This window comes from Amblyraja radiata, chromosome 22, assembly GCF_010909765.2.
Source record: "Amblyraja radiata isolate CabotCenter1 chromosome 22, sAmbRad1.1.pri, whole genome shotgun sequence".
NCBI classification, from domain to species: domain Eukaryota; kingdom Metazoa; phylum Chordata; class Chondrichthyes; order Rajiformes; family Rajidae; genus Amblyraja; species Amblyraja radiata.
Genome location: NC_045977.1, coordinates 11,710,268 through 11,726,805, shown reverse-complemented (window position 1 = coordinate 11,726,805; position 16,538 = coordinate 11,710,268). Strand labels below are relative to the sequence as shown.

Genomic DNA, 16,538 nt, shown 5'->3' with positions numbered 1-16,538 from the left:
ATGAGTATGAACAGGAAAACATTTGGATCCATTGTGAGGTATAATTTTCATTATAAAAAAACAAATTTTCTGAATCAGTTCTAAGAAAGATCTTGATTATTTGATTATTAAAAAGAAATTGTGTGCAGTGCTACAGCTCATTCATGGGGCGTTGTTTGGTTCTCGTGTCACCAGAGTGACTCATAGATGATAATGTTCACTCAGCCATGCAGTTTCTTGGTAATACGTATGCAGATGTACAATGCACATTGTTCTGCCTTAAACCCATACATTTTAGTTATGTTTATATCCTGAAGAGAACATCCCTATCTTGCTGCAGGATATGAACACAACACAACAAAAGCAATTATGGAGAGACCTTTCCCAAGCTAACTGATCTATTCTACATTTTCCTTGATCTCCATCTACGTTGATCTCTTACACTTACTTATCTCTGTAAAGGCCCTGTCCCACTTTCCAGAGTTACTCACGAACTCTCCCGAGTTTTCCCCTTGATTCGAACTCAGAGAATTACGGTAATAGCCGTTCGTAGGTACTCGGGGCTATTTTTTTAAACTCGTGGACATTTTTCAACATGTTGAAAAAACGTCCCGACTTACCTGATGCCCCGAGTTCCTACGGCTGGCATTATGAGCCGCTACGAATCATCTACAGAATCCTATGGGCTCCTACGAGCTCGCTACCGACATTCTCGGACATTCCTCGAGTTCGAATCAAAGGGAAAACTCAGGAGAGTTCGGGAAAGTGGGACAGGGCCTTTACTCCCTCTCACCCAACGCTCAGTCTGAAGAAGGGTCTCAACCTGAAACGTCACCCATTCCTTCCATCCAGAGATGCTGCCTGTCCCGCTGAGTTACTCCAGCATCTTGTGTCTATCTTCCATAGAAAAGTACAGCACTGGATCAGGCCCTTCAGCTTAATGTGTGTGCCAAACATGATACCAACGTAATCTCTGCTTGCACGTGATCCATATCCCTCTAATCCTTGCCTATCAATGTGTCTAGCAAAAACTGCTTAAACACCACTGTTGTATTTGCTTCCACTACCATGCATTCCAAGCATCCACTGCTCAATGTTATATAAAAAAAGAGAAACTGCCCTGCAAATCTTTAAGCTTTGCCTGTCTGATCTTAAAGATATGCCCTCCAGTACCTAACATTTCCACCCTGGGCTAAAAGGTTCTGACTGTCCACCCTATCTATGCCTCTCATAACTTGATATACTTCAATCATGTCTCTCCTCAAACTCCAAACACTAAAGAGAAATTAATCCAACTTTATCCAGACTCTTTAAATCAGGCAGCATTCTGCTAAACTTCCTCTGCAAACTGAATCCCATATTGAGGGACATTTCCAATGCTTAATAAACAGATTACCTAAGTCTGTTATTAACCACCTGCATCATGAAGATGGGTGTCATGGCTTTGGGCCTGCCATCATATCACCTTCCATTAACATTGATAATGTGTAACTAACAGTCATAGATAGCTTCACATATCTCGGATTCACAATTCTGTTCCTCAATTAACATATGCAGCTTCTGTGATACCATATGAATTTCAGGATCATGTTATAGCTAAGAGCACCCTGATGAAAGACACTTGTGAATGCATTCTATGTAGACTCTTCCATGTAAAATAGCTAAGCTCCTGCAAATACAATGTCTGTAAATTAGAGTTTGTTAAGACCATACAGCATATATTCACAATTAAACCAACATTCACAGTGGATCAGCCATGTCCATGGAATGCATTGAATTGGCCATTGCATACGACTTGCAGGATACCAATGCTTCTACAACTGTAAAAAAAAAAAGTGATGGGCATCAACTATGGACAGCTGAGAAATAGTTACTGATGGTCAGGATTTCTTGGGCCTAGCTCTTCATGAGGGCATTGGAAACGACGAAGAGAAACAAAAAGCTCAGATAATGGAAAACACGATCCCTAGAAAAGAGGCCAGCACATTTTGCACCATTCAACACACTGTAGCATCAGACATATTCAACATGGGTTTGATTATACAAAGCATTATCGAACACAACCAAATGATGCTGATGATGAATTCATCAGGTTGAGAAATTTTATTACAAGTCGGTTGTCTGTTTTTTGATGCATAAAGGAGTGTGGAAAATCATGTTTGCTTAGTAGACAGTGAGGCCTTGGTCTGTAAACACTCTTCCTTGTGGCAAATGTTATCATTGCTTCATACCCTGGTAGTGGGTTCTGAGGTATGCTGACGTGGATCTAATTATTCATTGGGCATTATAATTTAGTGTCTACAGGTTATCAACATTTGTCTTCCACATGTCCAGTGTAATGTCTATTTCTATACTTTTTCAATATGGGGCTCAACTGAATTTGGGGTTCAGCGTGAATATGCACATAAGCAAGTGCTCTCTGCATGCTGAAACAGTGACTTTGGTCGGTATGTTTTTTGGTTCTAGAATTGAAATAATGATTACGTTTTGATGATGAGGGCAAGATTGAACCGGGGTCACCGGAGGTGTGCCTAGAGGTCTCATGTAATGAACAATTTCTGAATTTAATTGTGAGAGCATTGATTAGTTTGTTCATATTAAACAAATGTATCCTGGTCTTCAGAGTTAATTGGTGAAAAAAAAACCTGAAGCTTCTGTAAATCAATATACCATTCCTTGCTGAAGAGGAGAGGAAGCATTCAAGTGAACGCAATTAATTTGCAGATGAAATACATTGAGGAGTGACACACACCACAATTGAAGTAACCTGATGTATAGTGTGTTTTAATAGGAAGTGGGTAATGATTAAATTATTGAAATTTGATGTAGAAAGATCCTGGATGATGGCATAAAGGAAATGGAAATTACTAAATTTTCACGATACTCCTGCCAGTGTTCATGTCGACAATGATCTGGGTTTAGAACAGCTTGTCAAAAAGATTGGTTAAAAAATACAAATAGTTATTGTGAATTAATTGGCCTGTATTAACCTTTTGTATGCTGTGGCTAAAAAGAAACAACCAAGGAACTAATCTTGATGGCAAAAAATGTTGTGTAACTAATTTGCAGATATCATGCAAAATGTATAGAAATGTGGTTAATGATAGCAACATAAACATTTATGCAACAGGTTTAATTCCAGGAAATGTAGGAGCTTGTTCACAAATAAATGATGCATTGTTTGCTGGGATCTGATATTTTTTTTTATCAGATTTCATGTGGCAACAACAAAGAAGCTGCTCTTAGCCAGAACTCTGTGGCTTTTTAAAGATAGTGTAGAATACCACTCAATCCATGCAGAGAAGGCAGACAAACACAGAACCAATCACATGAATTCACTGTTGTCAGGAGCTTCCTATAGAAACATTGAAACATAGAAATTAGGTGCTTGTTTTCAGATGATCCACAGTAGTTAATTAGAACTGAAAAAAAATGAGACTTTAATGTCCTGAGTATATTATGAGCTCTGAGTACAACACTTTGCATTTATTCTCCTTTCACTATTCCTCATTTCTTAATATAGGTCTTTGATAATATGGGTCTTTGTCCCAAACATTATGGAGAGCACTGTGTCTGTCCATTGCCATAACCGTTTAATGTTGTATCTCAATCTGTCAATGTCTAGCTGCTCCTTGTATCCTAACCATCTCCTTTACTTAGATTGAAAACCCTAGTTTCAGAATGAACATAATGAGCTTATGAGCCTAATGTAAAAATCTCTCATTTTACAGTCACTCTTTCCTCGGACCCCTTTACATTAACATTTTGATTGGTGCACAATATTGGATGTAAAGTAGCATATTCCCTTGTTTGTTGAACATATTGATTGAGAATCCACTTCATGCACAATTCAGAAATTAATCTCCTACATTGTTAGAACTAATTTGATTCGCCAGTCCATAGGCACTTTAAAGCATCCATGATCACTGCATTATGCTCATTACGTTCACCTTTAATTTCCACACTTATGGCATTCCGGCAATGTAAATACTATAAAGAGAAATACCAATAACTTACATCAATTTCTCTTAGAATATTAGAGTTATACAGCACAGATTTTTCGGCTTTTCAGCCCAACAAGGCTTTTCGGCCCAACTATTTCATGCTGATTAAGGTACCTCCGTGAGCCAATTCCATTTGTCTGCATTTGGCCCATAATCCCTCTAAACCTTTCCTATCCATGCATATGTGTAAATGCTTTTTAAACAGAAGTGTACGCACCTCTACCATTTCCTATGGCCGCTTGTTCCATAAACCCACCGCCCTCTGCGTGAGGAGAAACCTGCCCCTCAGGTCCCTTTTTAGACCTTTTCCCTTCACCTTAAACCTATGCCCTCCTCTTTTAGAACTAATCTTGGAAAGGATCTGTGCCCGGCTACCTTGAATATGCTCCTCGTGATTTTATAAAATTGTAACGTCATGCCTCGGCCTGCTCCATGCCAGGGATCCACTTCCAGCGTATTGCAGTCTCTCCTTATAATTCGGTTCTGGCAACATCCATATGTATCTTTTCTACAACCTCTCAAGCCTAATCACAGTCTTCCTATAGCATGGCGACCAGACCTGCACACTATTCCTGCTTTCTCACTGTATCTCAACACACTTAACAATAATAGAATAATGCCAGAACCTAGCACGGATCTCATCAACGTCTTGTAGAGCAGTAACATGACATCCCAACTCGTGTACTCAATACCCCGACAAGGAACGCAAGCATATTTGAAATGCCTTATATCTTCAGCCCATGCCATATACCTTCTTCACGACCTGTGTCGCCACTTTCAGGAACTGAGCACTTGTACCCGAGACCCCTCTTCTACAACACTCCCAAGCACATGACCATTCACTGTGTATGTCCTACCCTGATTTAACTTTCCAAAATGCATCAATTATTCCATCTATCATTCCTTTGTCCACCACCTCAGTTGATCTCAATCCTGTTGTAACCCAAGACAACCTTCTATACTGTCCAGCACACTACAGGGTTTGGTTTAATTGTCTACATAGGCCATATAAAGGACCTAACATCAATCCCTGCAGTACACTACTGGTTGCAACACCCCCCCCTCTCCACTACCACCTTTTGATTACTACCACCGTCAATTTTGTATCTAATTGGCTAGTTCACCGTGGATCCCAAGTGATCTTTTGGTTTAAGTTTATTTTGTCATGTGTACCAAAGCACAATAAAAAGCTTTGCATTGCATGCTATCCAATCAAATCAGATAATACTATACATAAATATAATCACGTCAAGCTGAAATACAATAGGTAAAGAGAAAGGAAAGATAGAGTGCAGGATATAGTTCTCAGCATTATTGCGCAACTGTTCCAAAGTAAAAGTCCAATATTCTTCTTCTTGCGTATGACGTGCACAGCCTAAAGTTGTAGGACAACTTGTTCTATTTGATCTTATTTGATTGTGCACACCAGGTTGATTGCATTCGTTGAAACAGGGTGGACCACGTGACGGTTGCAATCTCCCACCCCTAAAAATCCAATGTCTGCACTGAGGTGGAGAAGAGTTGGATTGCATCCAAGCTTGTGGAAGGACCTTTCAGAAGCTTGATAACAGAGGGGAAGAAACTGTTTCTGACTCTAATGGTGCATGGGAGAAGATGGAATCATGGGTGGGAAAGGACTTTGATTATGTTGACTGCTTTCCTGAGGCAGCATGAAGTGTAGATGGAGTCGATGATGGGGAGTCTGGGCTGTGTGATGGACCGGGCAATATCCACAACTCTCTACAATTTCTTGCGGTCTTGGGTGGACCTGTTCCCAAACCAAACTGTGATGCAACCTCACAGTGTGCTTTAACCGGTTCCTCTACAAAGGTTTGTAAGTCATTGGAGACATGCCAAATTTCCTCAGTCTCCTGAGAAAGTAGTGGCATCGGTGTGCTGCCTTGACTATCACTTTCAATGTGGTAGGTCCATGACAGTTCTTTGGTAATATTTATGCCAGGGAATTTGGAACTCTCAACCATTTCAACCCTTCTTGCCTTCTTGACCAGCCTACCATGTATACTTTGTCAAAGACCTTGCCAACAATCATGCAGGTAATGTCCATCACCCTGCCCTTGTTAATCCTGTTGGCCATTTCTTCAAATAATTCGATCAAATTTGTGAGACATGATTTTCCACACACACAGCCATGCTGACTACTCTGGTCAGTCCTTGCCCTTCCAAATGCAGGTAAATCCTCCATCTCAGACTCCCTTACAGTAACTTTATCACTACTGATGTTATTCTTCCATCTTATTGATGATGCAGCATGCATTCTGAAGAAGGGTTCCACCTATCCATGTTCTCCAAAGGTGCTGCCTGACCTACTTAGTTACTTCAGTACGTTGTGTCTACATTTAGATATAGTGCTTTTAAATGTGCTCTTAATTATTTTTCTGTACTCTGACCCAATTTGTCTCTTGCTTTTTTTTTCCCACTGTGTGCTTATTTTGCTTAACACATTTCTAACTTTTATCTTCCAGCTTTGTTTCTTTCCATCTGGGCACTTCTAGATTGCAGTTCCCCAAGATAGTTTTAACCTTCCCCTGGAGAATTAACAAATATTACTGTGAGGCATATTAGTCCCAGTCCTGTTGAAGTACAGACTCAGGGAGGGTCTCAAAGTCCCACACGTGTAAATACCTCGTACCACCAGTGTCTCTCCACCCAGACACTCATTTGATCTATTCTTCTATTTCTGCGTGTGTTAGCAAATGACTTAAGAAATAATTCTGAGATTTATACTATTTCGTAAAATCTTTCAAAACTTAATCTTTTCACTGATTGTGTCGTTGGTATTAATATGGACCACAATATCTGTTACCCCATCTTTAGTATGCTGTGCAGCCACTCTGTGACATCCTCACCAGTTATTTGAAAGTCAGTGGATCCAAAGAATATTTTGAACTCAGACATTACACTTTTAAAGCAAAGTCATGTTGGGTTGCTCCTAACTCTCAATTTCCCATCCATTAGTCCAATAGCTATGCTTGAATTTAAACACCGAGCACCACTGACAGAGTTCCATGACTTCAATTGACTGTATCTGTTAGTCTCAGTCTACCCAGTTATATGATTGCCTGATTATATGGTTGCTTACTTGCTTACTTGCATGGAAACAACCCCAAATTAAGTAATCATAAAGCTCTATAATGGTTTTACCATAGTTAATAAATCTTGACCAAAATAATAAAATTTAGATCGACATCTAAGAAAGATGTTACTCTCAGGGGTAATTCTTTAAAATCCAATGACAAGATATATCTCGTGGGATTTTCTTTTGTGATTTTGAATAAATTCCTCTGCAGAGAGAAGTAGCAATTTGGGGAAATACTATAATTAGTTATAGTGAATTACAGGCAAGCCTTTTCTCTACAGCATAAACCAAAAAATAATGGTAATTCAAATAATTGTAAATAAATTTAGTTGATTTGAACCTCACAGCAAACCCTAATGTGTCTTTGCACCACTTGGAATTCATTTATTGAAAGTCAACAGTAACTCACATAAGCAGTGACCTAATTCTAACCAAATTTTAGCCAGCTTTGGGTCAGTGTCATGATTTTAAAGGGGACGTGCCTTCATCAGAATTACCCGTTTTATGAAGACTGGAGGTTTTTAATTTATTTTAATTTTGCCTACGTTGTGAAGATTGTGTAGAAGTTGAACAGTATTGTCGACAATACTGTTCAATACAGGTTTAGAAACTTTATTGTGCAAGTCGTTATGATAGAATTTTATCAATGGCTGACCTTGATAAATTAATTAACCTGTGGTTTAATGTAAACACTAAAGTTTCCATCCATCTGGCTCTGTTGTCAATGTAAACAAGACGGGTTGCAGGCAAGTTCCAGGAAACAAAAAATTCACAGGCGCAAAAGTTTCACAAGGATAAAATCACCTGTTTCAGAAATGTAAACACAGGAAGCAATTCAAAATCCTGCTCAATATCTGCCAGTCATGCCAAATTAAAAAAAATTGCAAGATAAATAAAAATAGATAACATAAAAAATTATGAAATATAATCCTAATTCTTAATCCATTAATTTTAAAATGTGTTTGGGGGGGGTGGGGGGGTGTGGTAGAATCCAACTTGACATGGGCACAAACTGGAATCAACATAACAATCTTGCATTTGGGGACATGAAATAAAATATCTAAATATTTAAATTAGAAATTTCTAAAGAAAAAAACATTTGTCTTCTCCTTTGCCCATAAATCTGCAGGTCTGGAATCTACACTGAAATCAACGATGTTTGAAATCCTGTACAAAGCCAGACCTGGCATGGTGATCCCTTACCCGTGTCTCCTCTGTGTCCAGTAGTTCTGCTCTTGCTGCCCCTCTCCACAGATGGAAAAAAGATAGAGCTCCTTTGGTCCTTGCCTTTCGCCCATCATTCTGCCACTTTCAACGTGATGCCACCATTAGTCACATCCCTTTACAGCTATGCCCTTTACAAATGTGTTTGACATTTCCACCCTGGGATAAAGATTCTGACTGTTCACCTCATCTATGCCTTTCATATTTTTATTAACTTCTGTCAAGCTTTCCTCAGCTTTGACACTCAAGAGAAAACAATCCATTCCTTACAGACAATGCCCTCTAATAGAGGCAGCATCCTGACACGTTTCCTCTGCACCCTCTCCAAAACATCCACATCCTTCCTGTAATGGGGCGACCAGAACTGCACGTAACACTTCAAATGCGGACTGACTAAATTTTCGTATAAAGCCGTCGCATGGCTTCCTGACTCTCATTGAAAGATACAGAATAGTGAAAAGCTTGGATAGAGTGGATGTGAAGAGGATGTTTCCACTAGTGGGAGAGTCTAGATGAGGTCATAGCCTCAGAATTAAAGGACGTTCTTTTAGGAAGGAGATGAGGAGGAATTTCTTTAATCAGAGAGTGGTGAATCTGTGGAATTATTTGCCACAGAGAGCTGCAGAGGCCAAGTCAATGGACATATTTAAGGCAGAGATAGATAGATTCTTAATTAGTACGGGTGTCATAGGTTATGGGGAGAAAGCAGGAGAATGGGGTTAGGAGGGAGAGACAGATCAGCCATGATTGAATGGCGGTGGAGACTTGATTGGCCGTAAGGCCTAATTCTGCTCCTATCTCTTATGATCTTATACTCGATGCCCAGACTGAAGGCAAGCATACCATACACCCACTTTATCACTTCATCTACTTGTGTTGCTACTTTCAGGAAGTTAAATACTTGGACACATGATTCCTCTGTACAGCAAAGTTGTTAAGGGTCCTGCCATTAACTGCATACCTTCACCCTTACATTTGACCTCCCAAAGTCCACTCTCTTGCATTTTTTCAGATTAAACTTTTTGTGCCCATACCCATGTCTGCCTATAACTATATCCTGATGTATTATTTGGCAACCGTCTTCCCTGTCTGCAACTCCATCATTTATTGTCATCTGCAAACTTACGAACTAACCCACCTATATTCTCGTTATTTATATCTGAAAATTCAATAGTACATTGTTTTTTTCCCAGCCTTAGACAACTAAAAGCAGTTTGTTTTTTTTTGGTTTTGTTTTTCCCTATGAGTGAAACATAATAATCAATTCTACGTTGATTTTTACTTTAAAATTCTTTAAAATTCAACTGGACACTTATGTCATAAGACACCTGTGTGAGTCCAGTGCATCTTCCACATCCAGGCCACAAAGAATTTCACCATTCCCTTTTGAGCATTGCAGATGGATCTGGATCAGGTGGTTCAAAGTGTGTTTGGCTACTACCTGAACATCAAGGTCCAACTCCCCCCACAGTGCAAGACTGAGAGATCTTCAGATAATTAATTAAATTGTCTCCCTCCTGCTGCATTAAGACTGCCCACTCAATCTCCAGATGTCCCTCGGATTCTCTGGTTAGACTTTGAACCACAGTCTCCTTTTGTATCATTGAAACCTCCTTTCCCACAACCCCCCACCGAACCATATTGTCAGTGTGTACTTTCCTTTTCTACCCTAAGAAATCGTTGATTCCAGTCATCTCTCCTCAAGAAAAGGAAGATAAGCATGCTTGGTTTGTGGCAACTAGGAACTTTGGCCTAGCTACAGCTGAATTTGAATGAGGTAGTCCCATGATCAAAATGATTAGTCCCTAGAATAGGTCATTTAAACCTTTTGGTGCTCTTGAAATTCTGGGTATTAGTTTATACAGATGATTTGCTGCAGGTAAAGACTTAACAATTTATTGAATTCATGCCCGGTCTTCGGCTGTGCTGCAAGTAACATAGACAAGTGTAAATAACTGCAAGTTCTGGCCCTGAGGTCTCTATGCATCTCTGCATGTAAAGGGTTAAACTTCAAAAAATTGTCATATTGAAGCTTTAAGTGTGTATTTCACAAATGTACAGCATTTTGTTTTCAAACCATGTGCAATTGTATATTGCATTTCTTTAAAATATTTACTTTTTGAATGAAATAATAAAAAATGGGATCCTGCACAGCGGTAGAGTTACTTCCTTACGGCGCCAGGGACCCAGGTTCGACCCTGACTACTGATGCTGTATGTACGGAGTTTGCACGTTCTCCCGGTGACCTCAAAGATTTTATCCGGGTACTCCAGTTTCCTCCCAAACTCCAAAGACGTAAATGTTTGTAGGTTAATTGGCTTCTGTAAATTGTAAATTATCCCTAGTGTGTAGGATAGTGCTAGTGTGGTGATTGCTGGTCGGCATGGACACTGTGGGCCAAAGGGCCTTTTTCCACGCTGTACCTCTAATGTCTAAAGTGCAGACTAAAAGGTTGATGATGCATTTAATTTGCTTGGGGGAAGTAAAACTAATGATATTTAGAAAAGGAGGAATCCCATTCCCTGAATTATTTTAATTGAAAATTAGTCAAAGAGCCAAGAAATTTAAAAAACGTTTTTTTCTTGAACTCTTTCTAGGGTTTGCAGTGGCACAGCACATAAACCAGCAGAGTCCCTCTCCAGCTTCATCCCCTTCCCCACCCTCTAGTGGCACCATAACAACAAGCACTGGCTACAGCGATACCATCACCACCAGTGTAGCTTCCACTCCCTCAGCAACTCAGAGCCCCACAGGTAATTCTATTGCAGATTTTATCTATTGATTGTGTTAAAGTGATAAAATAACACTATAATCCACCAAAAATCTGCCTTTTCCCTTGTTTAAAATATAGAAGAGTGTCACATTTTGTCAGTCAGTTTCTCCCCCAAAAGTAATGCAATTTGATATTGTATTGGGGTGCATTCACGAGGAAGCTCACTAAAGCTGAATTTATTTCTGCTTCCCAGTGAAGTATGGTCAGAGTTAACAGCATAAAAGTTATTTACCAGCAGTATATTTCTGCATTGTATATCAATCTGTCTGTTAAATTAATTTCCAGAAACCAGAATGAAAATCTTGCAAGGACATGGTTACATAATGTTTATTGATGTCTTTACCAAATCTCGTTAATTGAAAGTTGTGAATGTTTAAATGTATGTGATATGACGTAAAATTGAAATGTTAATGCAAAAATACTGCTAAAGATGCTTTCTTTGATAATCCAAGTGTTTATCTCTGCAGCAGATTTACAGTGGATTTAACCAGCTGATAGAACAGGTGTATTTTTTGTTTTCATGGTTTCTTGGGCTTTAGTAACCAATTTATAAGTAGCTACTTTTAAGAGAGCTTATTTGTTATTGTAGCTTTGGTGGGAATTTTTGAGGAAAAAACACCTACGCATTTTTGAGAATTAGGTGCTTTTCCCCAATGCTCAAATAACAGTTACATTCTAATATGAATACTTTCCATAATTCTTACAGATGCCAAGATTAAAACATGCATTGGAAAATCAGTATGATTTCTATCCATTTCTTGTCCTGCTTGTCTCTACCCATGAAACCTCAAATCTTGATCATTCTGTAGCTCGTTACAGTGTTGGAAGTGGGGAAATGTATGAAAGCAACCAAATTATTTTTCTATTGTTGGGAAGCGCAGTTGCAATTGCGTGCAGTGAATCAGACAGATAATTCCTTCATTCCTTTTCCATGTGACACTGAATCTCAGCCGTTCCATTACCTAGCCTCATGTACCTTCTTGTAGTGCTGATGAAGTTGAGCTCAATGCCATTAATTATATTTAAAATAAATATGCCACCTATTTTTGGTTAACCTTTGTTCTGGTTAACACCCTTATTCAATTTGTAATGTTAAATTTGTAATAAAATGCTAGTTTGCCCAATTTCTACCGCCAGCTCAGGCCCGTGAATTCTGGCAACATCCTCGTAAATCTTCTCTGCACTCTTTCTAGCTTAATGACATCTTTCCTATAACAGCATGCTAAACACAAACTTCAAATGTGGCCTCACCAACGATTATACAACCGTAACAGAACATCCCAACTTGGTAAACAATACCTTGACCAGTGAAGACCAATGTACCAAAAGCTGCCTTTGCCATCCTGCGATTCCACTTTCAGTGAGCTGGGCTCCTAGATCTATCTGTTGTGCAACACTACCCAGAGTCCTACCATTCACTCTAAAGGTCCTGCCCTGGTTTGACTTCCCAAAATACAACACCTCACAATTATCAGCATAGAACTCCATTAGCCATTGTACATTCGACTTGTCCAGCTAGTCAAGATCCTGCTCTAATTTTTGATAACACTCTTCACTGTTTATGATACCACCTTTTTGTGTTATCAAAAAACTTAATCATGCCTTGCACATTCTCATCTAAATTATTGATATTACGCACAAACAACAATGAACCCTGCAATGATCCCAGAAACACACCACTAGTCAAAGGGTTGCAGGCGGAAAAACAATCTTCCACCATCACCGCGTATTGCTTCCTTCTTTGAAGCCAATTCTGTATCCAGGTAACTAGCGCTCCCTGGATGCCACGAGATCTAACCTTCCAGAGTAGCCATCAGTGCGGAATCTTATCAAAAGCCTTACTGAAATCCAGACGGACAATGTCTACAGCCTTGACCTCATCATCCTTCTTGGTTCCTTCTTCAAAAAACTCAATCAAATCTGTGAGACATGATCTTCCATGTACAAAACCACGCTGACTATCCCTAAATAGCCTTTAACTATTCAAATGCATGTATCTTATCACTCAGAATGCTCTCCGGTAACTTACCTACCACTGATGTTATGCTCACTGGTCTATAGTTACCAAGCTTATCCTTGCAACCCTTGTTAAATAGAGGCACAACATTAGTCACCAGTCATCCGACACCTCATCAGTGTCCAATGATGATTCATATATCTAGAGTGCCCTCCATTATGTTTGGGACAAAGACGCATCATTTATTTATTTGCCTCTGTACTCCACAATTTCAGATTTGTAATAGAAAAAAATCATATGTGGTTAAAGTGCACATTGTCAGATTTTAATAAAGGCCATTTGTATACATTTTGGTTTCACCATGTAGAAATTACAGCAGTGTTTATACATAGTTCCCACATTTCAGGGCACCATAATGTTTGGAGAACAGAAATGTCATGCAAATGAAAGTAGTCATGTTTAGTATTTCTTTGCATGCAATGACTGCTTGAAGTCTGCGATTCATGGACCACCAGTTGTTGGGTGTCTTCTCTGGTGATGCTCTGCTAGGCCTGTATTGCAGCCATCTTTAACTTATGTTTGTTTTGGGGGCAAGTCCCCTTCAATTTTTTCTTCAGCATATAAGAGGCATGCTCAATTGGGTTCATATCGGGTGATTGACTTGGCCACTCAAGAATTGACCGTTTTTTAGCTATGAAAAACTCCTTTGTTGCTTCAGCAGTATGTATGGGATCATTGTCTTTCTGTAAAATGTACCGTCGGCCAATGAGTTTTGAGGCATTTGTTTGAACTTGAGCAAATAGGATGTGTCTATGCACTTCAGAATTCATTATGCCACTACTTTCAGCAGTTGTATCATCAATGAAGATAAGTGAGTCAGTACCTTCAGCAGCCATACATGCCCAGGCCATAACACCCCCACCACCGTGTTTCACAGATGAGGTGGTATGTTTTGGATCTTGGGCAGTTCCTTCTCTCCTCCATAATTTGTTCTTGCCATCACTCTGATATAAGTTAATCTTCGTCTCATCTGTCCACATGATCTTTTTCCAGAACTGTGGTTGCTCTTTTAAGTACTTCTTGGCAAACTGTAACCCGACCATCCTATTTTTGCGGCAAACCAGTGGTTTGCATCTTGCAGTGTAGACTCTGTATTTTTGTTCATGAAATCTTCTGCGGACAGTGGTCATTGACAAATCCACACCTGACTCCTGAATAGTGTTTCTGATCTGTCGGACAGGTGTTTGGGGATTTTTCTTTATTATAGAGAGAATTCTTCTGTCATCAGCTGTGAGGTCTCCCTTGGCCTGCCAGTCCCTTTGTGATTAGTAAGCTCACCAGTGCTCTCTTTCTTCATAATGATGTTCCAAACAATTGATTTTGGTAAGCGTAAGGTTTGGCTGATGTCTCTAACAGTTTACTCTTGTTTCTCAGTCTCATAATGGCTTATTTGACTTTCATTGGCATAACTTTGGTCCTCATGTTGATAAACAGCAATAAAAGTTTCCAAAGGTGATGGAAAGACTGGAGGAAAGATTCTGTGCTGAGAGCTCTCTTATACCTGCATTAAGGAGGCAATTAAACACACCTGAGCAATTACAAACACCGTGAAGCTATGTGTCCCAAACATTATGGTGCCCTGAAATGGGGGGACTATGTATAAACACAGCTGTAATTTCTACATGGTGAAACCAATATGTGTAAAAATGGCCTTTATCTGACAATGTGCACTTTAACCACATATGATTTTTTTCTATTACAAATCTGAAATTGTGGAGTACAGAGGCAAATAAATAAATGTTTTTGTCCCAAACATCATGGAGGTAACTGTATGTCAAGGCTCCTATAATTTCTTCTCTAGCTCAATGTAGTGTAATTGGATATGGGCCCAAGAGATTTTTCTACCTTTTCACGCCTTGGGATATTCTGCACCTCCTCAATTGTAATGCAGACTGTCCTCAAGACATCGCCATTAACTTCCCAAGTTCCCCATGCCTGTCTTCATTACAAAAAGAGGAGAAATACTCATTGAAGACCTTGCTCCTGTGGCTCCTCACCTAGATGCCTCTGGGGGACATTATTCCCTCTCTTGTTACCTTCTTTCCGACATTATGCGTAAAATCCTTTTGGATTCTTGAAAACACAAGGTTTTTCCTTTGGAATATCAGAGGATGAGGGAAAACCTGACGGAAGCATATACAATATATAGGGTGGACAGTCAGAATTATTTTCACTGGGTGGAATTGTCAAATATAAGAGGGCATAGCTTTAAGATCCGAGGGGAAAAGTATACAGGGTGAGTTTTTTAACACAGAGTGGTGGGTGCCTGGAACACGCTGCCAGGAATGGCAGAAGCAAATATGATCGTATTCAAGAGGCTTTTAGATTGGCATGTGAATATGCAGGGATGGGAGGGGTATGAATCACGTGCAGCAGAGGAGATTGGATTTAGATTGGCATTATGTTCAGCACAGACATTCTAGTGCTGTACTGTTCTATGTTCTATGAAAATGTGGAATCAGCAAAAGATATGGGCGGGACTTGTTCACAGACCTCTGAACAATAGTAGTCATGCAGAGAATTGCATCAAACCGGAAATTAAATATGCATGGAGCAAAAATACTATAGTAATAGCGAGTAACTTCAATCTACATATGAACTGGACAAACCAAATAAGCAATAATACTGTGGAGGTGGAATTCCTGGATCGCTTCCAGGATGATTTTGAGGGCCAAAGTGTCAAGCAACTAACCAAAGAACAAGCTTTCTCAGATTGTGTAATCTGTAAAAATTTGGCCCTGGAATATGGCGACATTTTGCCAGCAGCTGGGCAAGATAATTTATTTATACTAATTTTAGACTCCTAATGCTAAAATCAACCCCACAAATCGGTGCTGTAACTAACAGGCTTGCTTTGCCAAAGTGACATGGGGGAATCTGTATACTCTGTTTCACAGCAACATGGCTTACTCCCAGCTCCCCAGGCTTGGCCCTCCAACCCGTTATTGCTCAATCCATTTCATGGGCTGGAGGGCATCATGGGGGGGGGGGAAAGGAGACGATGCAGCCTGGCAAACTCTTTGTGGTGTTTGAACATGGCTGTCTCGTCAACTGCAGCTCCCCTCACCGGAAACATCAAGCAATGAAGTGCCGTCCCTTCTAACTCCCATGGGAATACATCTATCATCATGACTGCAGTCTATATCCCACTCCAGGCTGATATTCAGCTAGCACTTGAACTATATGCACGCCATGGTCAGTAAACACCAGACGGTGTACCTCTTCTCCATCGTTGCTGGGTACTTCAACAAGGCTAACTTCAAAAATACATTTCTATACTACCATCAGCATGTCTCCTACAGCACCAGGAATTGAATACTCTCGAATACTGGTACACCACCATCAGTGATACCAATTACCGATTCCCTGTCTGTATTCCTTGATATAGGTAGTGATTGAAAAGCACAGCTCATGTGGAGACTATTTTACACACCTGGTCAGGGG

General features: G+C 39.8%; 1 protein-coding gene across 1 annotated transcript in view; it reads left to right on the top strand.

Annotated features, from left to right (window-relative positions):
* The window catches only part of clec16a (C-type lectin domain containing 16A), a 209,533-nt gene that overhangs the window by 170,738 nt on the left and 22,257 nt on the right, over positions 1-16,538 (top strand). The window contains exons 31-32 of the mRNA XM_033040308.1: positions 8,210-8,266; positions 10,902-11,057. Of these exons, the coding sequence (XP_032896199.1) occupies positions 8,210-8,266; positions 10,902-11,057 (213 nt within the window). The remainder of the gene's footprint in view (positions 1-8,209; positions 8,267-10,901; positions 11,058-16,538) is intronic.